General features: G+C 40.4%; 1 protein-coding gene across 1 annotated transcript; it reads left to right on the top strand.

The window, feature by feature from the left end:
* Nucleotides 1-7,846: 7,846 nt before the first annotated feature.
* Nucleotides 7,847-21,607, top strand: LOC138838449 (arylacetamide deacetylase-like 4 family member 1). Its single transcript, XM_070037955.1, has 4 exons — nucleotides 7,847-8,014; nucleotides 14,251-14,467; nucleotides 16,168-16,231; nucleotides 20,830-21,607. The coding sequence occupies exons 1-4, from the start codon at nucleotides 7,847-7,849 to the stop codon at nucleotides 21,605-21,607; spliced, it is 1,227 nt and encodes a 408-aa protein (XP_069894056.1).
* The last annotated feature ends 644 nt before the right edge of the window (nucleotides 21,608-22,251 follow it).

Raw genomic sequence — 22,251 nt, forward strand, 5'->3', positions numbered from 1 at the left:
ACCACCTTTTAACTTGAACGTTATTTTTCCTTGTCTAATGTCTATTTCCCAAGTATGTAAACTGCTTTGGGTACAAAGCTGACAATGGTTTCAATCTTAATTAGTACCCTAAAGTGCTCAATTCAGTTAAAAATTAACAAGATTATTTAACCAGTTGTGTTAAAACTCTAATCATGTAAATAAATTAATTATTATTGAGGTTTTTTTTGCCAATCCTGGGACTTGAACTCAAGTTCTAGACACTCCCCAAGAGCTTCTTTTGCTCAAGGCTACCACTCTTCCACTTGAGCCACAGCTCCCCTTCCCACTTTTTCTGTTTTTGTGGTACTGAGGAATCAAACCTGGGGCTACATGCATTCTAGGCAAGCACTCTAACACTAAGGCACATTCCCAGACCCTACTATTGCATTTTATCATTACAATTATTTTTCTTCTAGCCTAAAATCTTTAAAAATTTATATATGTTTTTTATTGTAAAAATATTATAAAGAGGGATTACATTTCCTTGAGTAAAGTAATGAGTACATTTCCTTTCTAGCTTTGTTACCTCCTCCTTTGTTTTTCACCTACCATCCTTCCTTGCCCACTCCTTCACCCCTCTCCCCCCCAACTTGTAAAGCTCGTTTTCAACAGTCTCTTTTACATCTCACTGCTACAATGGGTCAACCTGTATCCTTATTTCAGCATTTTGTTATTTCCCTTCCCCTCCCCAAATTAGAAAATTGTATATACAAGGTGCAGGGAACCAGAATCAAATACAATGACAACAGGGATTATACCATGGGGGAAGAACATACAAAAGAAACAAAAAAAAAATCACATAGTACATTACAAATACATTAAAAACAATAGCAAGAAAGAAAAAAAACACTTGTGTCCCTATCTTGGGGTTCATTTCACTTAATATTTTATATATCATTAGAAATTTTAACCTCTGCAGCATTTAGTCCACATACAGTGGGATAAGTAAGTCTGATAAGTATTTTTTGGTGAAACTTAGATTCTATTCTTAACCAGGCCCAGGTAATCCCTGCTTAAAACTGTTTCTATCTGTCTCCGTGTTGCTTCAACTGGGAGTAAGGAGTGATCTAGGTATCATAGTTCAAAGTCAGCCTTGAAAGAAAAATCCTTGTGAGAATCTTATCTTGAACTAACAAGCAAAATGCTGGAAATAGTGCTAGGCTCAATGTGGTAGAGTGATAGCCTTCATCAAATGAGCTCAGGAACTGTGCCCAGGCCCTGAGTTCAATCCCTGTGACTGACAAAAGAAATGTTAACCAGGACAAGGCATCTCAGAAAAAAGCACCTAGGCTCCAGGACAATGGAGTCACTTTGTCTCGCCATCTCAAAATTAACTAGAGTAAGGAGATCAAAAGAATATAGTTAACAAGCATGCCCATTGAATGATCATACCTGCCTTTCTTCTAAATGGATATGAATCTATAGTGATTCTTAGATTCAGGATGTTTGCTTTGGCACCTTCCTGGATCTCCCATCCCTATAGTCCAAGTACAGGCAATGATCAAGGCATCCTACTGATACTTTAACCACCCCAACCCAGCCCCAGCTTCTGACTGCTTAGTATTAAACACTCAACTATGCTCTCCTCTACCCAGTTGCCAATGTCAATCAATCAGAAGTTGTTAGGGACATTTTCCACAAACTGCAGGACAACCTGGGATGCAAGAGACAGGAAGTAGCCAAGTCATCCAGTTTTTTTTCTTTTCCATCCTTCCTTCTGCCATTTGTGGGCTCAATAATCATGATTGTACTGACAATATCTGTAGGTCCATGTGTGGTCAAATGTCTTTCTGATTTCTTCTGGCAACACAAGCTAACTTTCATATCCCAGAGATTGACAGAGTTCCTCATGTCTGCAGGATACCTACCCCCTAACAGAGATGATACGGGGCCCACAGAACTCTAGCCCCTCAACAAAGGAGAGGCCTAACCAACATATGACCTAGTGGTATACCAGTGCTCAAAATGACTCCCTCAGGTCATCAGGAAATAGCCTGAAAAGACAACCATCGACTTCTTTCCCAGTTTCCTTTCCCAGCCCAATCTCTCTCTCCCCCCTTCCTTTTAAAAAATCGGTCATAAGGCTTGAACTCTGGGCCTGGGCATTGTTCCTAAGCTCTTCACCTCAGGGTGAGTGCTCTACCACTGGAGTCACAATGCCACTTTTGGATTTCTGGTGGTTAATTGGAGATAAGAGTCTCACAGACTTTTCTTCCTATGCTGGCTGTGAACCACGATCCTCAGAACACAGCCCCCTGAGTAGCTAGGATTACAGGCATGAGCCACTGGTGCCCAGATGCAGCCCAAAGCTTTTAATCTATCCAAAGACCCTATATGAAGGACTTCCCTCTTTCCTCTTGGTCCAATCTTCTTATGTATCTAAAGATGGAATATGAGAGCCTGACCCCTACCCTATTATAGTAGATATGTGCAGATTGCTTGATGCAGGCAGCACAATCCCCCTGAGCCTGGCTATAAGCATTCCATGGTTGGTCCACCTCCCTGAACCTAATGGCTTTTTCAATAACCTCTCTCTCCTTGTTCAGACCCCATAAAAGATGAACTCCAACCCTACCTCCTTGCACAACCTCAGATCCTGTGGGAAGGTTGTTGCCCCTCATTGTTCTTCAATAAGCAGTCCTAGCCTGTTGAGAATGAGGCTGGCCTTTGCCTTTTTCCCATTTTTTCCCCAAACACTTACCTGCTTCAATCAAGACACTACAGCTGAGGAACAGCCATGATTGGAGTCACTGGATGATTAATTGGAGTCTCATCTACAGTCATTCACCTGGCAGTCTGCACATCACATATAGTGAAACAAGTCATGTTTTCTTTCATGCCCTTTATGGTGAATTGGACCTCTGCAGTGTCCCGTGGGAGCAGCACTACCTCTGTTTACTATCTGGGTAGGGATTGCAGGTCCAGTGCTTCCCACAGGGTCATCCTTGCCATCGTTAGCCTCCTGTTGAGGTCAGAGAACCATGTGAAATCTGCCAGTTTCCCAGTTATCTATCTGCAATTATACTTTCCAACACAAAAGTCACAAAATACATGCTTCTTTGGATCAAGGAGCCTACTGAGAAACAGATTGTAAGACATCTGACCTCAGTTTACCCCTATTTGACTGGGAGGAACCACATGACATTGTAGGTCACCTGATTTATTGTTAATTCAGAACCCATGTCTAGTAAGTCATGGAAAATGTATAGGGCAGGTTCAATTTGGTAAAAGCTACAAATCCTTTTAGACAAATGTTGAATGGAGAATTGCAATATATACCTGAGATGTAGATGAAAAGTTGGTTTTTCCCAGAAGATCTGGCCTCCTTTTGAATCGAGGCCCCTGGACTGTGCACTAACTTAAGGTATGAAAAGGATGAGAAGCCATGGATTTCCACTGTTACGACTCAAATTTGGGGTCTGGTTATTGTCAATCATGCTGCTCTATAGTAGAGTAGTCATGTATTTAATTCCTGGGACAGACACCATGCTACATAAGCAATTTTTTCTGTGAGCAAAAGCATTCTTGTTGCTGGAACTTATCTGTTCTCCTCCTGTGTATGTATGTCTTCCTTGTTTGTCATAGTTAAATGCACGCCTTGTATTTTGCTCATCTTTGATTTCACGGCCCATTGAAGTCAGAAAACCTATATCAATATAATTAGTCAGAATTTGCCTGTCCATAATGCAAACCAGAGAGTTTTGAAAGCATGCTGGCCAAGTTCTTGCTGATAAATTTTTCAAGAGAAGGGTAAGAATAGCTGAGGTTTAGGATGTTTAGTTTGCAGAAGATAAATTCAGTCCAGTATGTTCCCTCTTCTGAGCATTTGGAATCTTTTGGCACAAAGTGCAAAAAAACCCCTCTCTAATATGACATCTTTATAAATAAAGATCAGCATTGATTCAAGTCTTCAACTACTGACAAAGAAGCTATTACTCTCCCCACTTTACCCCCACTTATCAAAAAAACAAGTACAACACATCTGGCTCTCTAGCATGAACAACACAAGATGTATTTCTGTGTAGGCTGCTGTTTTATTTGAGCCTCCATAGTGAAAATACTTAAAATGCACTCTTTTGAATACTTACTACCACAACCCTGTACACTCGTTATGATGACAAAGAAACCTGCTCCTACCTGTAGTGCTCAAGATGTTTTTGATATATGTAATCAATGTTTTGTAATTCCTTCGATCTGTAGAAGAGTTTCTGTGTAACTGTGTAACAGTGCTACATTCTCCATGAAACAAGATTTATGAGTCTCATGATAAAAGTGGTGATTTTACTTGGAGCAGTAAAATTGATGTCTGGGACATCTTCCCAAGAAGTTTTTGAGCGCTCACAGGCATGAGAGACCAGTATCCTATGAAACAGAAAAGGTAAGCAACATTAATCAGCAAGATATTATCCTATTGACTTTGAGGCTCAATGTTTCAATGTTTTCTAAATTCAAATGTACGACCCCACTTTTTGGTGCGTGTGCCATTTCTTGGGTTTAAACTCAGGGCCTGGGTGCTGTCCCTGAGCTTTTTTGCTCAGGCCTAGCACAATACCACTTGAACTACCGTTCTACTTTGGGCTTTTTTGGTAATAAATTGATAAGAGTGTTACAGAATTTTCTGCCTTTGCTGGCTTTGAACTAAGATCTTCAGATGTTAGGCTCCCGAGTTGGTAGGTGTGCTGGTGTGAGACACTGGCACCTGGCAAGAGCCCACGTTTTATACTTCAGAATAATCCCCTTATGACTTAAGAATTGCACATTAAAACCCAAGGACATCACCCAACCAATCCTCACAACCATATTATAGTCTATCACCTGCGTGATTTCTTGCAGTCATTCTGTATCAGTGGTGACCAAGATGGAAGCAGACAGCACACAGAAATTTGAACAGAGAAAGTGAATATAAAGAACATTTTAGTTACAACAGAAGATTGGAAAGGTAGGTTTCTGGCTGAAATACATAACAAAACAAACAAGAAAAAGCTCTAAGTAACAGAGGAAGCACAGATGTAAGGAATAGCCACCATAGGTGTAGAACCTGGCTTCATTAATGGGGATGTGACTATGGCCCTGCAGAGCATGAGCACAGAAGTACTGTGTTTGGAATCCACTCTCAGGAATGCAAGAGGAAGTCTTCCTTGAGTCACTTCCTTGGTCACAGGTAAAGAATACATAAGACACTTGGCTCAGACAGGACCAGAGAGCCCCTGTGAGTTACATGAGTAGATAGCTAGTTCTTTGACCATCAGCATCTACTTCATTGGCTTCTACTTCCTCAGTGTATGTTTAGGGCCTCTAGATGTTTCTTAGAATTGGGAAACAGAAGGAGAAAAACAAACAGTTTTGGTTTGCAAATAGAACTGCAACAACGTTTGGGTATCACTTGAGGGTAGATGGGTGCAACAAAATAGACTAATCAGGGGTGACCATGAAGAAAATCACAGAGAAGGGAAAGACATCAGCGGGATTGTGTGACTGCAATCTGGTTCTTTTGTTTCCAAGTATCAGAGTTGTGTCAGTAAATCTCTGTCCCTGGTAGATGCTACATAAGTAAGTATTTTAACAAGTTGATGGACTCCTGTCAAACCATTTTATCAACAATGACCAGAACCTTGACTGTGATCTTAGGCCCAGTTGATTCTCCTTTGGCAGTGGAGGAAAGGATTTCCCTGAATAGTCTACATATTTTCCCTTTCTTTCTTTGTACATAGCTTTATTGGGTATTCTTGCATTCCTAAATATTTTTTCTTTGAAAAGAATGTATCTGACCTTATGTTAAATTGGAAATCATTTAAGTTTCCCTTACTTCAAGTCCATCACTTTAGTTCATTTACTGATTGACTAAGTAATACCCCACAGCAAACACAACTACAGAGACTACTCTTCAATCGAATACAGCTTTTCTATCCATTGCCCAGCCATGAAGTGGTTCCAGGAATCTGTTGTTTTCCTCAATGTTGTACCCAGTTGTTTGGGCTCATTTTCAAGTGTATCTAAAAGGTGCTATGGTAAAGGAGGTCATCATAATAGTAGGAGGATAGGATAGGGCAACGGTGATCACATAGTGATAACCATAAAACAGAAGGGGATAGGAAAGGTCAGGGAAATATATCATTTTATAATATACACCCAGTGACCTACTTTCTCCAAATAAGACCCAACTATTAGCACTTCTAAATAATGCCATCAGGTTATTAATCTAACAGCAGTGTGATGCCTTAAATCAGAGCCTTCTTAATCCAATTACCTCGCAATTATTGCAACAACCAATTGTGGCACAAGCACTGAACCCATGAACTTTTGTGGATACTTTATAGCCAAACCATAAGGTTTGGAGGACACTGAGGACTCATAGAACAAGAAGGTCCAGGGGAATACCAGAGAATTAAGGCAGTCATACTTACCATTGTTTCTTCCTCAGGAGACTCAAAAAGAAAGGAAACATTCTTAGCATGTCTTGTGCTTCTCCATGAGGATACAAATTAAGGAACTGGGCTCTTCCTTAAAAAAGAGGAATTAAGGAAGAAATTGCTCCTTGATTACAGCACCACATAAATCAGAAAATGGAGAGGTAGAGTGCTAGGGTATCTAATGCGTGCAGACAATAGATTGGATGATGATTAAAAAAAACCTCAACATCCTATTTTGCTGACATTAATGGATGTTCTTGTTTTTCCAGTGGATGATTCCCAGCTGAAGATAAAAATATGGTGTTTATTGCTGGGGATTGAACCAAGAACCTCATGCACGCATGCATTCTATTCTTGAGCAATACCACAATGAATGGGTTTATTACTAGACAATTTGAGATTCAGTAAAGCCACTGGTTCAATAGATGATTTCCGTTGAAAACAGAACTTGTTCTTCACAGTTCCCATGAGGGTGGCATTCGTATCTGGGACAGGCACCAACAGTGAAGCACAACTGCTCAAGAGGCAGAAAGATATGAGGTAACATGCACAGAATTTTATATGGTGTGTCAATAGGAAGACAAAGCAAGGCTAAGTCACCTGATTTACAACTGAGTGTCTGAAATGATTTCAGTGTGTACTAGGGCAAAAGTGTTGCCCTTGGTTGTCTAATCCCTGGTCATTGTCTAGTCATGGCAGGTGGACAGTGGCTTAGCACTGACAAGCCAAGAATGGTGGTGGTTGAGAGTGTGGGTTCTGCACTTCTTGGATTATGCATGAAAAGTGTACTCACAGGTAAGCTGTTTGCGGTCTCTCAAACCTAGGAATTGCTGTCCCTTTTGGATCAGCAAGGCCATACGTGTCAAAACACTAGTATAAAAAAACAGGTCACTAATATAAAGACTAATTGTGAGGTTAGTTTTTAGTTTAGCATACCCAGGAATTGAGGAGGAAGAGCAAGACTGGGTAAGGGTGGTTGTTCTTCCTCTTTTACCAGGCAACCTTGGTATCTCTGATTTTCCAACTGAGCGGAGAGACGAAGGGCTCCTGATAGGACTTACTCAATGTTTTCCCAATCTCTTAGCAGCCTGGCCATGACTTAGCAACATCTTGCAGAAGTCTCTTTACCACTACCTGTTCTTCTTCTAACCAGATTGGAGAATACTAGGGTTGTGTGATGATACACAGACTTGACCTTGAACAAGGGCTCTGCACATACTGGGCTAGGACTTGTCCAGGTCAGGATCTGATGCAAACTCTTTTCTGTTTTACTCAATGTGCCAAAACATTTATCTGTAGTGGTGATTCAGACTTTGCAAGATATAAAATGCCTGGCTCTTTGGGCAAGAGATACTCTTAAGACCTTCTCCAGGTGGCAGGAGTTCCTCAGCCCATTCTGAAGGGAGAAGGACGCTATGATTGCTTCATTGGTGGTCCTTACCACTGTGGTGTGCATCCTGGTTCTGGGGTTCAGCTTGTGGACTCTTCTAGAAAATTTTCTGACTATTGATGTTCCTCCTGCCATTGGCCACACTGTGAAGTTTCGGATTATGCACTGCTTGGCCCAACTGATAAAAACTTGGGTAAAGTTGTTTTTTAATTATTGTATCAGACAACAGGAATGAGAAATGGGAAGACATTTTACAAAAAGCCACATGGTCTAAAAGTAAAGGCCAGTGTGCTTTGGTCAGTGAAAATATGCCAGACTTTTTGCTCTGGGCTCATTGTAGAAAGGCAAAGGCAAATACAGTGACATACAAATGGGCTTTGATTCTCTTCTGTATCTACTTGCCCACAGAAAGTAAACAGAAGAAACTCATGAAAGAATCTGTGGTCTTTTTGAGTTAGATAATGAGTTGGTATAGTGCATGGTGGCCCTGCCTGTGCAGGACAGAATGGGTTAAACAGTCCATACCAGACTGGGTAAAACATATCCGGTTACTCATCCATAAGAAAAGAGCCTTTAGGTGGGTGAATGAGTCTCCAGTATATGTATAGGTCTTAGAGTCTGTGGCTGTTGATCTGTTTTGGAAGATTGGAACCCGCAGTTATGAACCACAGTAATGATTGAAAAATCTCCAAGGCAAGGCTTTGCTGCCTGTGAAATATTACTCTTTCTTAAAAATGGGGAGGATGAAAATGTTATCAGTAATCTAATAGCACGTGTCTTGGAGCTTTGAAATGTAGACAAGGCAGAAGGAAACAAGACTAATGTATGATATTAATACTTTACTATTTTAATGTGGCAATATTTGTGCGAGAACTCAAGGCCTCACACCTTCACTCAGCTTTCTTGCTCATGTCTGGTACTCTAGCTCACAAGCTGCACCATTTTACTGTTTAATTAAAGAAGAAAGAAGTCTCCTAGATTTTCCTGCTTATGCAGGATTCCAGTCATGATATTTTGAATCTCAGTCTCTTCAGTAATTAAGGTTAGAAGCATAAGCATCCAGTGCCCAATGAACATTACTCATGAGAATAATGGCTTTCCTTGGGTTTCCTGTTTCTCGGTTCTCAGAACTCCTTGACCAGCTTCAATATCCATAAACCTTAGGAGAAATTGATGAACTCATCTCCATATGGGAGCTGTGTGCATGCTGATTTTCTGAGACTGGTTTCAAAATGGCTCATAGAGCTCATTGAAGGAACTGAGTCATCAAAACAGATGACTCAACTTTATCTCCAACTCTCCCCCAGGGGTGTATACTTGAGAAGCTAAGAATTTGCTCAATGGCCAGATTCTGTCAATTTCTACAAGATCTTGTGCCAATAAGGAAGGACCCTAGAGTGGTGGTGACCAACCTGTGATTTGGGTCAATCAGCATGAGGCTGTTCCAGCCGAAGGCAGTGTTCTCCTGCGCTTGTCAAGGTGTCATCTTCTACCATGGAGGCTGTGCAGTGATAGGCAGCCTGGGTGTGTGGTCATGGAGGAAGGGCCTCATTACCCATCAGCCTCATCTAGCTATCCAGTGACCCCTGGGAGGGGCCAATTCTAGCAGTCAATGGAGCTTAGTGGAGCTCAACCAATTAGAGGCGAGAAACACATCATCAATGGGGTTGCAGGTTCCTGGCAGTGTTCAATTTTATTATGTCACTCTGCTCCTTTTTGTTTAGCTACTAATTCAAAAAATTGTAGTAGTTTTCTTGTTCTTAGGGAAAATGCTATGGAAGTTTTCCATGAAGAACAGCCCTGGAAATGTTTCAAAGTTTCAAGAATTACATTAGGGTCTTTGAGAGTGAGAAATGATCTAATTTCAGTCTTCTGAATGTGGATATTCAGTCCCCCCACTACTATTTGTTAGCGAGACACTCTTTTCTCCAATGTGTCTTTTGGTCTCTTTTCTGAAAAGTCAGTTGATTCTTGGTGTATGGATCTATTTCTGGGTCTTTTAAATAAGTTCTATGGTTCTGCATGTCTGTTTTTGTGCCAGTACTATGTTGTTTTTGTTACGATGGCTCTTGAGTATAGTTTGAAGTCTGGTATCATGATACCTCAATAATAATAATAATAACAATAATAATAATACTGATAAATAGTATTTTTGCTCAAGATTTCTTTCTGTACTCAGGGCCTTTTGTGTTTCCATATAAATTTTAGAATTACTTTATTCTATCACTATAAAATAATATTGGGATTTTGATGGGTAATGAATCAAAGTTGTAGATTAGTTTTGGTAGTATGGATATTCTCTTGATATCGATTCTAACAATCCAAGAACATGGGAGTTCTTTTCATCATCTAGTATCTTCTTAAAACTTTAATTTCTTCATTTGAGGGCTTATAGTTTTTTTTGTAGCAGTTATTCACCTCATTGGCTAGCTATATTCCTAGGTTTTAATTTTTTCCCACTATTTTGAATGCAGCTGTTTTCCTATTTGCCTCTCCTCCTAATTCTCCTAATTTTGTTGGTGTACAAAAAACTAATGATTTGATAAGATTTTACACCTTGCTTCATTGTCAAAGGCCTTTATGAGTCCTAGGATAGAATTCTGGGATAGAATCTTTAGATTCTTTTAGGTATAGGATCCTATCATCTGCCAATATGGATGACTTCTTTGACTATTTTGATTGTTATATGTATATACCTATATCAATCAATCTGTCTATGCATTTGTTCATCAAACAATTAGTCTATAGTTCTGTCTGTCTGTCTGTCTGTCTGTCTCTCTTTTGTGTCCTGGTTTGGTTTTAGAACAAGTGTTATGCCAGGTTCATAGAACAAATTTGATAACATTTTTCCTATTGTGTTTCATGGAAACTTTAAGGAGTGTTAGCATTGATGTTGGTTCTTAAAGGTCTTTTAGAATTTAGCTGTCAGAATTTGGGTTTATCTTTGTTCTTTGTTGTTTTATTGCTCATTATAGATCTATTTAGATGTTACATTTCCTCTTGGCCCAGTTTTGGTTAGTTTAGTTTATCTAGACATGCATCAATTTCCAGATTTTCTAGCTTATATGAGTATGTCAACATATTCCTATATGGTCTTTTGAATGTTTTTAATGATATCCTCATTTTATCTCTAATTTTATGTGAGTCATATCCCGTCTATTTTTTTTAATTGTGAAAATACTGTAAAGAGGGGTTACAAGCACATGGGCAAGGTAATGAGTACATTTCTTATCAAACATTGTTGCCTTCTCCTTTGTTTCCCCTTACCATCCCTTCCTATCTCCCCCCATCCCCTCCTCCACACCAAAGTTGTAAAGTTTGTTTTTCGACATAATGTCTTGTACATCTCACTGTTGCAATGGGTCCACCTGTATCCCTATTTAAACGATTTGTTTTTTCCCTTCCCCTTCACAAATTATACCAACATCAAATACAGAAAACAGCAGTTATAATGTGGGGGAGGGACATACAAATCAACAAAGAAATATCTTATAAATATGTTAGAAACAATAGCAAGAAAGAAAAAAACATTTGAGTCCTTATCTTGGGGCTCATTTTGCTTAACATCAACTTATCTGACCGTTTCTACTTGTCTCAGACATATTATCCATGTATTTTTACTCATGTTGGCAGAGGATTAACTAATTTAAAAACTATCTTTTTTTTGTTGGTCGTGTGGCTTGAACTCTGGGCTTGGGCACTGTCCTTCCGTTCTTCAGCTCAAAGCAAGTGCTCTACCACTTGAGCCACAGTGTGGCTTCCTTAAAAACTGGTGTCCCATGGGGCACAATGTCTGGGACAGAAATGAAGAAGAGAATACCCACATGTGAATATCCATGTGACCTCAAGAAGAGAGACAAGGGAGGGATAAAATGCTTAAGAAGACTGAGAAAAACCTGAACCACACTGTATGGTTCAGACATCAGGACTATTAGACAATTTTTGGTCTGAGTCCCAGGCCTTAGCCACTAGCCTTTGGCCTCATGTTTTGAGCCTTTTTTCTTCTCTACAATGTGTGCATAGGAAGAGAGGGTTTAAATTTTTCTCTCTCTATTTACTTCAGAATGCTGAGATTAAGAGAAACATAAAACACAGAATTTCAGTAGCTTTGTGGTGAAAAATTAAAGTACACATTTCCTTGGGTCAAATGTCACTGCTTGGCTTTTGTCATCCCTTTCAAAATGATTTTATAGGGTAGAGGTGAAGGGTGCCAGTAGCTCCCACCTGTAATCCTAGGTAGAAGATGCTTTTTATAGTCATGATATGAGGATTAAATAGAAAATCACTGGAAATAATCATCCCAGTGCTAGGAACTTACAAGTGCTCAGTCCAAGTAGATTGTTAGTAGTGTGTTTATTAAGTCCCCAAAGGTAGACATCAAACTCTGTTAAACAATTAGAGATACAAAGATTGGTAAGATTGCTTTTATCCAACTAAGAGATAAAGAACTGGAGACGCAGCTCATTGGTGAACTGTTTGCCTAGTGTTAGAAGCTGTGGCCTTGATACTAAGAACTACTAAAAAATAACATGAACAATAATGTAATAGGCACTAGTGACATTAAAGGAGTTTTTTTGTTCCAGCTCTTAAACTTCAAATATTGTATATTAACAACAACAGTATTCCCCCTAATTCCACCTTTGTCCTAACTTGCCAGCTGGGATTAATGTGAACACATGGTTAGAAACATCAAGCCAAAACAAAGCAGTGGCCTATGCCATGACCTTTCAGAATATGAGATCAAGAGGTTTCATATCCAAAATTCCTTGAACAAATGTTTAGTATTGTAGATGGTGGAGAACAAGAGGTGGATGGTTGTGGTCTCTTCTCACAAGGATCCTTCAATTTGTGGGTTGGGACACATCTGCATAATGTCATCCATGCAATACAATCTGAGGCAGTGTAGAGCAGGAGAGAGAGGGTTTTACAGTGAAATACCTATTTGGAGGATGCTGGCTTTCTAAAGATCATGACACCTGGGATTATAGAGGAAGATAATGGGTGCCATCTAACTAGAGGGTATGTTGAAAGTCTCCCAGGCAAAAATAGCAGGTAGGAATGAGCCAAGAATGTGTGTGGAAAGTATTGTTGCAGAGGTCAGATAAGGTACTAACCTGTTCAACAAGAAGTGCCTTTCAAGGTATTCAGCACCAAGGAGCTCATCCATCCTGGAGTTGAAGTGTTCTCAGATGCTTTCCACATATGAAGGAAAATCTAGGCCAATTAGTTGGCTTGAGCTACTGTCTTTTGACTCAAGCAGGTCAAGAAATTTCCAGAGTATCCTTTGGGGAGCCTTCATGTAGTAAATGCATTGGCATATCCTGCTTGGGACAAGAGCAAATGCACTCAAGAAAGACACATTGAACTGTTGATGAAACATCCATATGGCCTGGTCAACCTATCCTACCACTTCCTCCTTGATCTAATACTTGGCTTCAGTGTGTCTTACATTGTAAATGAGACTGAGTGAAGCTCATGGATTATCATGGATAGTTTCTCTCACTTGGTTGGTGGTTTGACTGCAGAGTGAAGTTCTTTCTGGTTCACTAGTTAAGAACATACTGTCTCCTAGTCACTGAAAAATTTTGGGAAGCCTCTTTAGATTTCCACATGTCTCAGTTTCCCCTTTGGTAAATGAAAATTGATAATTTTACTTGTGCTTGAATGGTTTGATAACTATAAGAATGTTAATCCATTTGGACTAACACCAGCACATTTTAGAGATCTAATCAGTACTAGTTGTTATTTTGAATATTACCTTCCCCTCACACTGTTCTCCTTATGATGAAGACATATCCCAAAAGTAAGGTCCCTTGAGGAAAGAATTCAATGTAACCACTAATGAATCTAGTCATGCAATTGATATCCTTAACTCTTTCACAAAGATTGAGACACTGGCTTGTAGAAGGTTTACAGAGGAGTTTAGGAAACTCCCTTAGCCCTGAGCCATCACTGAACCTTCCAGAGCCTATAACACATATACCTAATTGATCCCATTACTCTATTCCATGGAGCATAAACACAAGAAAAGTATCCTTTGTCACCAGAACTCCAGGTGTGCCATGCTGACTGTTGACACAGATGATGCACTGTCTTTTCCACCTCACCTGGGTAGAGCCCAACACAGAGCAATAGAGCCAGTGAACTTAGGAGCAGGTGTTCAGGACAATTGGCTGAGTTTTCTCCACTTACCCCCAAACTGGGTTTCCACCTTGGCAAAATCATTCCCATCCTAGTCTTTTTGCCTGTTGCTCGAAAAATACTACAAAGTAGATGATTTATACAGAATAGAAGCTTATTTTTCTTATCATCCTATCACCACAGTGAGCCTTGTGGTTGCATTGTCCCTTAGCCAATAGGCAACTGTCTTGTTGTTTCCAAGGGAGTAAACCCAGGCAAATTTACCATTAGTTATCTGATCTCCAACAGGGGAATATACTGGAGAAGCTGGGAATTTGCTCCATGTTCCACTTTATCCAGTTTGTGGAAAACCTACTACCCATAAAGAAGGACCCTAAAGTGATGGTGACCAACCTGCAATTTGGGACAATCCCTGTGAGGTTATTCCAGCCCAAGACAGCATCGCCCAGCCTTCGGAGAGGAATCATCTTCTATCATGGAGGAGGCACAGTGATGGGCAGCCTGGGTAAGGGCTTTCCCCCTAGTATGCGTTAGGAAAAGAAGGGCTTCACTAATCCCTCAGCCTTGCCAAACTAAATTGAGGACTTGGGGAATGTGTGAAGTGAAGTAATATTGGAGTTTTGTGTAGGAGGTCAGATAGAGGCTGAGGGTCAGGACCATGCACAGAGTTAGTTGTAGCCTTTCTGGAAATATTCTGTAAGCAATGGTGTCCTAGTCCATGTGAGGCAGGGATGTGGCAGTGGGGCTGCCTAGGTCCTGGTTATGACTGTTCTTCTCCTTCCCACTCATAACGTCAGTTCTGTCATAAAAGTTTGACATGAATGCAAAATGCATCTGTTTCTCTCATTTGTGCTGGATAACCATCATCTGAGTCCATGTTTTCTTAAGCCTTGTAATTTCAAATTAACAGTTTTTTCCAGGTCTCATGAATAGATCTCACAGCTTGTTACTGCAGTTCTTCCTTTATTATGTCTCTGACATGGTCAATTGCATCATTTTGAGCTTGTCATATCATAGGCCTCCACCTCTGTGCACTGGAGATGCACAGGATTGCTTCATCTTGACTTCTATCTTTGCCTATTTCTAAGCATCAAAAGATGTTTTCATCTCTGACAAGGCATAACTGACAAGTCCTCAATCTTTCTTCATATATTAATTGTCCTTTCCAACAGTGGCCTCTTTGACCATCCTACCTAAAGAACTCTCGTTGTAGCTCCGAGGTCAGAGGCTGTTCCCTAATATCTCTCCTTGACATGTATCTTCTATGTTACATGTCCTGTGGCACGTGTCCCCATCTGAGCTCATGTAAGTGTATTACAGTGTCTTTCCTGTTCAGTTTATCTCTGACCTCACAAAAGGACAGGGTTGACCCCTGTTGTGATTTTTGTCAATTTCCTCAGTGTTTTTTCTATTTTTTATAAATTATTAATTTTGATTTTTGTAAGAACTACATCAAATGCTATTTATTTGGAAGACAGAAGGTCTTATGGCCTAATTTACCCCCATTCTTGTCTGATGTTAGTCTTCCTACCACAGTAAGCACCCCCAACAACTCCTTTTCAATACTGCAATTGCCTGGTTTGATTTAGAAAATCCTGGTGCCCAATTTCCACCTGAGGTCCTAACTCAATTGGTTGTGACAGTGCAGGCTGTGGATGTCCAAAGACTTCTTATTGCATCAATGGGGACAATGAGGGCAAGGCCAGACTCAGGAGGAGGTGTATGTTGTCAGGTCTGTGCTCAGCACTGTGTTAAGATGCACTGTGCCACTAACATGAAAGTATCTTCCACCTAGAACTTTTGATGAACTCGCTACTCATTAAAATGTCCCATTGTGAATCATTCATGTCTTAGTATAAATATATGAAATTATTAATATTCCTGAGAATTTCATCCAAACTCCTTAGTGTTGGCTTTGCCCATTTTAGTGCTCTTATTGTGCCTGGAACTCAGTTTTACACACTGCAAGTTTGTGAATTGTAAACCGTAAGTCCCAATTTTGACTTGAGTTTTGACACTGAATAGATTGTGGAGGGATGTAAGTTTGCCCAGGTAGAGGAGGCAATGGTTACTTAAGAGGAGGCAAATGTAGGAACTGAGTGAAGATATCAACCCTTGAGCCTCATTGGCAGTGTTATTTCTGGCACAGTAGTGGGAAGCTATAAACTTTCTTTATGGACCATTCTGTCTTTTCTTTTCTTGCAGATTCTTACCATAACCTGTGCAATGTTCTGGCCAGGGAGACAGACTCAGTGCTGATGGCAGTGGGGTAAGTGTCCCAGGAAAGAGGCTTATCTATAGTGATGGAGAAGGTAAGGGTGAGTCCCGAGTAATTGTAGAGATATATTGTGGGTTCACATTGAAAAAGACAACCTGTATTATTCTCAGAGACACAGGTATCACAATGTCCCAAACAGTAAAGCCTGGAATGATGACCATCATTACAGAATGCAGAGCTTAGAGGCCATAAATACTATCTGGCATAACTACCCTTAATCCTGTCCGTATTGCTCCATTTCTGTCATGGTGTCAAATGCCTGAGATAAACAATATGCACAAGATAAGATTTATCTAAACTCATGGATTCAGAGGGTCACTCCATGGTCAGCTTGTTCCATTGCTGTGTGCCTGTGATGAATCAGAACATCAGTCAAGGCAATGGGAAGACAGACAGAGGAAAGTTGTCTCATGGCAGCTGGGAAGCAAAGACAGAAAAAATGGCCTGGGAAAAGGAAACCTTTCAAACATACATCCCACTGACCTACTTCCTCCAGCTTGGCTTGAACTTGGCACTATTCCCATACTTCCATCACACTGACTCTTTCCTTGGTGAAGTCAGAATAGTCATTATCCAATTGCATGTCAATGATTGAATTCACCAATGGTGCAACAAACACTGAACCCATGAGCCTTTTGGGGATACTTCATGTCCAAACCATAAGAATCTACCATGGCACCAAGAGCACAGAGCCATTTCATAAGACAGAAGGCACCTAGTATTTCTCCAGGAATCTCTAAGGCTTCATAGTTCCAATACTGTTCTCAAGTTCTAATCTCATATCTCTTCTGAGACTCAAGGCAAATTATGAGCTGTGAATCTCTGTAAACTGAAGAGGAAGTTAAATGTTTCTATTGATCATTTGCACTGAATATACATCTCCATTTCCAAAGGAAGAATGGAGACACATCAGAACAAGACTAAAACACATCTGGGAAAACATTAAATCCTGTAGATTCATGTCCACCATTCAGGGCAAATGATGATGTTATGTGGTCTCTAAGAGTCTTACACAATACTACTGTAGCCTTTCATGCTGCAGCCAACTCAGCCGCTCTTGAGATGGCTTTGATCACAATTTCAATTTTACTCAGCAGAAATTACAATTTTACTGTTCATTGATGGCATCCTCAACTTTCATGGATCTCCATAGGTTTTATGCTCACACCTTCATCCATCAATCCCCTCTTAGGGATTGCCTGCAGGGGCTCTAGCACTGCCATTATTGGCTAGATTCCCAGGTTTCCCTCTGATATCTAGGTGTAAGTTATCTGGCACTTTAACCGTTACTATTGCAATCATTACCACATGGATGATGCCAATAGCTGTCTACTAGTAGCTCAGGAGGTAGCTGGGCCCCTGTTTGCCACTGTTGCAGTTTTTTCCTATTGTATGTGTTGTGGAACACTGTGAAATGAATCCAACAGACAGAACTTTCCAGGAGGCCCTATGCAAGCAGTGTGGCCTAGTGGTGAGCTTTTCTCAAGGGAAAGTCTTTCAAATGAGTATAAACTTATATGACTCAGAGACTAAGAATTGTGAGGTCTGGCTACTTCCTGAGATATCCTCATGACACCTGTTCTATTGGTCTTAAAAGAAATATTAATTTCATTGAATGGGCAATTCTCTTTAGCAACCACATTCAACTCTTCCATAATGTTCAATACACTAGAGTTTCTTTTTTAAAAAGTCTAATTGGGGCTGGGAAGGTGGCTCAGTGGTAGAGCGCTTGCCTTGCATGCATGAGGTCCTGGGTTCAATTCCTCAGCACCACTTAAGCAAAAAGAAAAAAGCCAGAAGTGGCTCTGTGGCTCAAGTGGTAGTGTGCTAGTCTTGAGCTGAAGAGCTGAGGGACAGTGCCCAGGCCCAGAGTTCAGGCCCCATGACTGGACTTCCCCCCCCCCCCACAAAAAAAAAGTCTAATTGCAAAATTTTTCAGATTCTTCTGGTCTACTAATTGTTCCTCATCTTCACTATCGATCTGGATAAAAGGACCCAGAAATAACTATATCACAGCTTATAAGATGAACTGCCTTGGGGCTGGGAAGGTGGCTCAGTGGTAGAGTTCTTGCCTTGCATGCATGAGGCCCTGGGTTTGATTCCTCAGCACTACATAAGCAGAAAAAGCCAGAAGTGGTGCTGTGGCTCCAGTGATAGAGCGCTTGCCTTGAGCTGAAGAGCTGAGAGACAGTGCCCAGGCACAGAGTTCAGGCCCCATGACTGACAAAAAAAAGACAAAAAATATGAACTGCCTGAAATTTCCTTCACCACATAAATTAGTCAAACAATTTCAAACTCAAAGTCTCAAGGCATGTTCAAATATAGACAGCTTCTCTGTCATAAAGTGAATAACATTTAGTCCAAGTTCCAATAGAATCATGTTTCCATCTGAGACCTCATGAGCACAATCTTATGCCTACATTCCTATTGGCATTCTGCTCTTGAAATCTCAACCTAGTATCTTATTTTCCCCATACTTCCAGAATTCTTGGTCATTACCAGTATACAGTTCAAATGTTTCCAAATTCCTTCCACAAACTGGTTCCAAAGTCTTCCTAACCACGTTGTGAGGTAGTAACAGAAACTTCACTTTTCTGGTATCACTCTCCTGTGTTTCACTTTTTCTTCCCTGTGATACCTGAGGGAAGAACATTTTAAAAGAGGAGGAATTTATTTTGTCTCGTGGTTGAGAGATATTAGTCCATCAGCATTTTGCTCCATTGCTGTGAGTTGGGGTAAGACTAAAGATGGTGGCATGAGGAGAGCCAAATTGTTTAACCAAATGAGGAAAACTAAAGCAGAGTGAGATAAAAAGGAATCAGGGACAAAATTACCTTCAAAGGATTAGATTATCTTCTAATTAAGCCTGCTTCCAATCACCACCCAATGATGACAAGAGATTATGAATCCATCAGAGGGTTTAACCTATTAATGAAGTCACATCCCTCAATATGGTATCACATCTCAAAGATTTCACCCATCAGCTGGGAACCAAGATTGAAGCAAATGTGCCTTTTGGGGATACTTATATCCAAGATATAAAAGTGACTGAGATACACATTGGTCTCCTGAAAGGAATTTAGTTAACAAACTACAAAGGCATACCCATTCTTAGAAGAGGCAGGAATGGAGATGATAGGGTGGCAGTATTGATCATGAAAGTTCTGATCAAGGTCTTTGTTGTTGGGTTGATGGTTCCTCATACTGATTGCAATTAAAATATTTACTTATATACCTACCAATTTAAGCCAGGCAGGTATTGATGGAGAGTGAAGCTGAAAATCCAAGTCTGGTCTATTGGAAAGCAATGGAAATTTGAGTAAGGAAGAGGGCAGAAGGCCATGATCTGTATAATTCTAGTTCTTCCACCAAGAGATAACAAAACATTAACAGGACAGTTTGCAGAAGGAAGTGAGAAAAATGAAATCTTCCTGTTATTTCCTGCCTCAACTGCTGAACTCATTTCATCTTGGGGGGCTCTAGGCTGGGTATGGTATAGCAATGTAATTTACAGAACTTAGCATCTCTGGTCCTTTCTGAGAACAATGAGGAAGACAGCATTTGGTATTTGGTAACTTCCACTTTCTTGGCTGCCCTGGTATCTGATCTTCCATTAGTGAAATGCAAATCTCCAAAAGTCTTAGAGACAATGAAGATCCTGTGAAAAGGGTGCACAGAAAAGGGTGCAGAAATAACTTCATTTGTTTCCTGTCCAGAATTTCTTGAGTAATATTATGTCAGACACTTGCAGAGGTAAATCTTGTTCCTAGGTCACTCATTATGCAGGCAATCAGATGGGTGCAATGGGCAATGATTGGAAGGAAATGAATGAGAGTTGCTTAAATACAAGAAGATTTTCTTCAACTCTCACTTTCCCTCTATTCCTTCCTTTTTCCTCCCCTCTGTTCCCGCTACTTGTCTCCTCTCCTTTCTTTTGTCCTCTCCTCAGATTCTCTGGCTAAACACAACTTTACCTTGATCTCTTTACCTTAATTGAATCATACTGTTATGTTCTACACAGTTTTTCAGACACTGTGGTAAGATGGGGTCCGGTGATGAGACAGAGAATAACAGGAAAGTTTCAATTTCTCTCATTTCCTTCTTTAAATGGTGTCACTCAAATGTTTCATGATCTCTTGGTGTAAGAACTGAAAATGTAGAGATCAGGCCTCTTTGCCACTATCTTCACTCAAATCCCCATTGGTGTCCTAAGGATCAGATTTAACTGTCCTTTTTATGTTTTTTTTTTTAATTGTAAAAATACTGTACAGAGGTATTTAACTGTCTTTTGCTTCCCAAAGCATTGCTGTTTTTCTGCTTCCAAACAAATACTGTTCCATTTGAAAAACCTTCTTGGGGATTTATTCATATCTGGAAGCAGAATATGGGTTTTGTTGGAAATTGTCCAACTATAGACAGATTATTCACATCCACACATAAACATGGAGATAAGAATCCTTAGTTGTTGGTCACAATCTTGGGATTTGATCAGGTATGACTCATGCAAATGGTGGGGAGGGGTGTAGAAGACAAGATTCAAGGGGCCTTCATTGACCTCTGGGTTTACCTGTGTACCCTTTCCTCCCTAGATACCGCAAGTGTCCTGACTACCATTACCCCATCATTTCCCATGATTGCCTGAATGCCTCCATCCACTTCCTGAAGTCACTGAAATTCTATGGAGTGGACCCCTCCCGGGTTGTGCTCTGTGGAGACAGCATTGGAGGTACCATAGTGGCCAGCATGACCCAGACTTTGATTGGCAGACCAGATCTTCCCCACATCCGAGCTCAGATCCTGATTTATTCATTTTTCCAGGTCATTAATCTACAGTTACCTTCATTTCAGCAGAACAAAAATATTCCATTTCTTACCAGAGATTTGATGTTGATGGTTATGTGTAAATATCTGGCTATTGATCTGTCTTGGAAAGATGCTCTATTGACTGGTGCTTGCATTCCTATGGATGTTTGGGAGAAGTACAGGAAGTGGCTGAGCTCTGACAACCTTCCTGAAAGGTTCAGGAAGAAAGACAACCAACAATTCAAATTTCCTGCTCCTTTTAATGAAGCTGCCTATCTGGAAACCAAAAGTATCTTTGATAGGGAACATAAACCCCTTCTAGCAGATGATGATATTTTTGCTCAACTTCCTGAAGCTTTCATCGTGACCTGTGAGTGGGACATCTTCCGAGATGATGGCCTGCTGTACAAAAAGCGCCTGGAAGACCAGGGGGTCCCTGTGACCTGGCACCATGTGGAGGATGGGTTTCATGGATGCATAAATTTCTTTGATAAGAAGATTTTCTCTTTCCCCTGCTCCCTGGAAATTGTAAATGCTGTAATCAGTTACATAAAGAAAGTCTGAAAGGAACTTTTCATCCAAACAAGGGTTAGGTAGGTGGCCTGGCCTTCCTTATCATCTCTGACCTTCATGAATTTGTGTATGTGTGTGTGTGTGTGTGTGTGTGTGTGTGTGTGTGTGTGTGTGTGTGTGTGTGTGTGTGTGTGTGTGTGTGTAAATTCTGATTCAGTGCATTTCCCAAGGACAGACAAGGCAGAAACAAAGATCAACTGGCTTCTTATTCCTGAAAATCCAGTCTGTTACTTTTGAGTACCAAGAACATTACAGCAATGTTCTCCACCATTCTCATTCAGGTTAAATAAATGTCAAAATGATATATACCTTTCAGAGGGTAAAGTAGGGCACAGAAATGGACAAAGGATATACAAATGCAGGAGTGGTACTCAATAGACAGTATGTTGAAAATGAACTATGCACTTGTGGGTGGGGATGGGATGGAAAACTTGGAGAGGGCAAGAGAAGGGGTACACTGTCCCAAAAGAAATGTACTCTGCCCAGGCCCTGAGTTCAAACGCCAGGAGTGGCAAAAAAAGACAAAAATGTACTCTTTACCTGGCTTATATAACTGTAATTCCTTTGTGTATCACCTTTACAATGACAATAAAAATTTAAAATTATCAAAATGAGAAAAATGATCTTAAAATTTT

Source organism: Dipodomys merriami, unplaced genomic scaffold (assembly GCF_024711535.1).
Source record: "Dipodomys merriami isolate MVZ:Mamm:240054 unplaced genomic scaffold, mDipMer1.0.p SCAF_28, whole genome shotgun sequence".
Taxonomy (NCBI): Eukaryota; Metazoa; Chordata; class Mammalia; order Rodentia; family Heteromyidae; genus Dipodomys; species Dipodomys merriami.

Excerpts from the sequence above, each read along its gene's own strand:
- LOC138838449 (XM_070037955.1), top strand. The coding sequence starts at position 7,847 with ATGATTGCTTCATTGGTGGTCCTTACCACTGTGGTGTGCATCCTGGTT. Across the intron at positions 14,468-16,167 it reads CACAGTGATGGGCAGCCTGG|ATTCTTACCATAACCTGTGC; the intron begins GTAAGGGCTTTC and ends CTTTTCTTGCAG. Across the intron at positions 16,232-20,829 it reads TCAGTGCTGATGGCAGTGGG|ATACCGCAAGTGTCCTGACT; the intron begins GTAAGTGTCCCA and ends TTTCCTCCCTAG.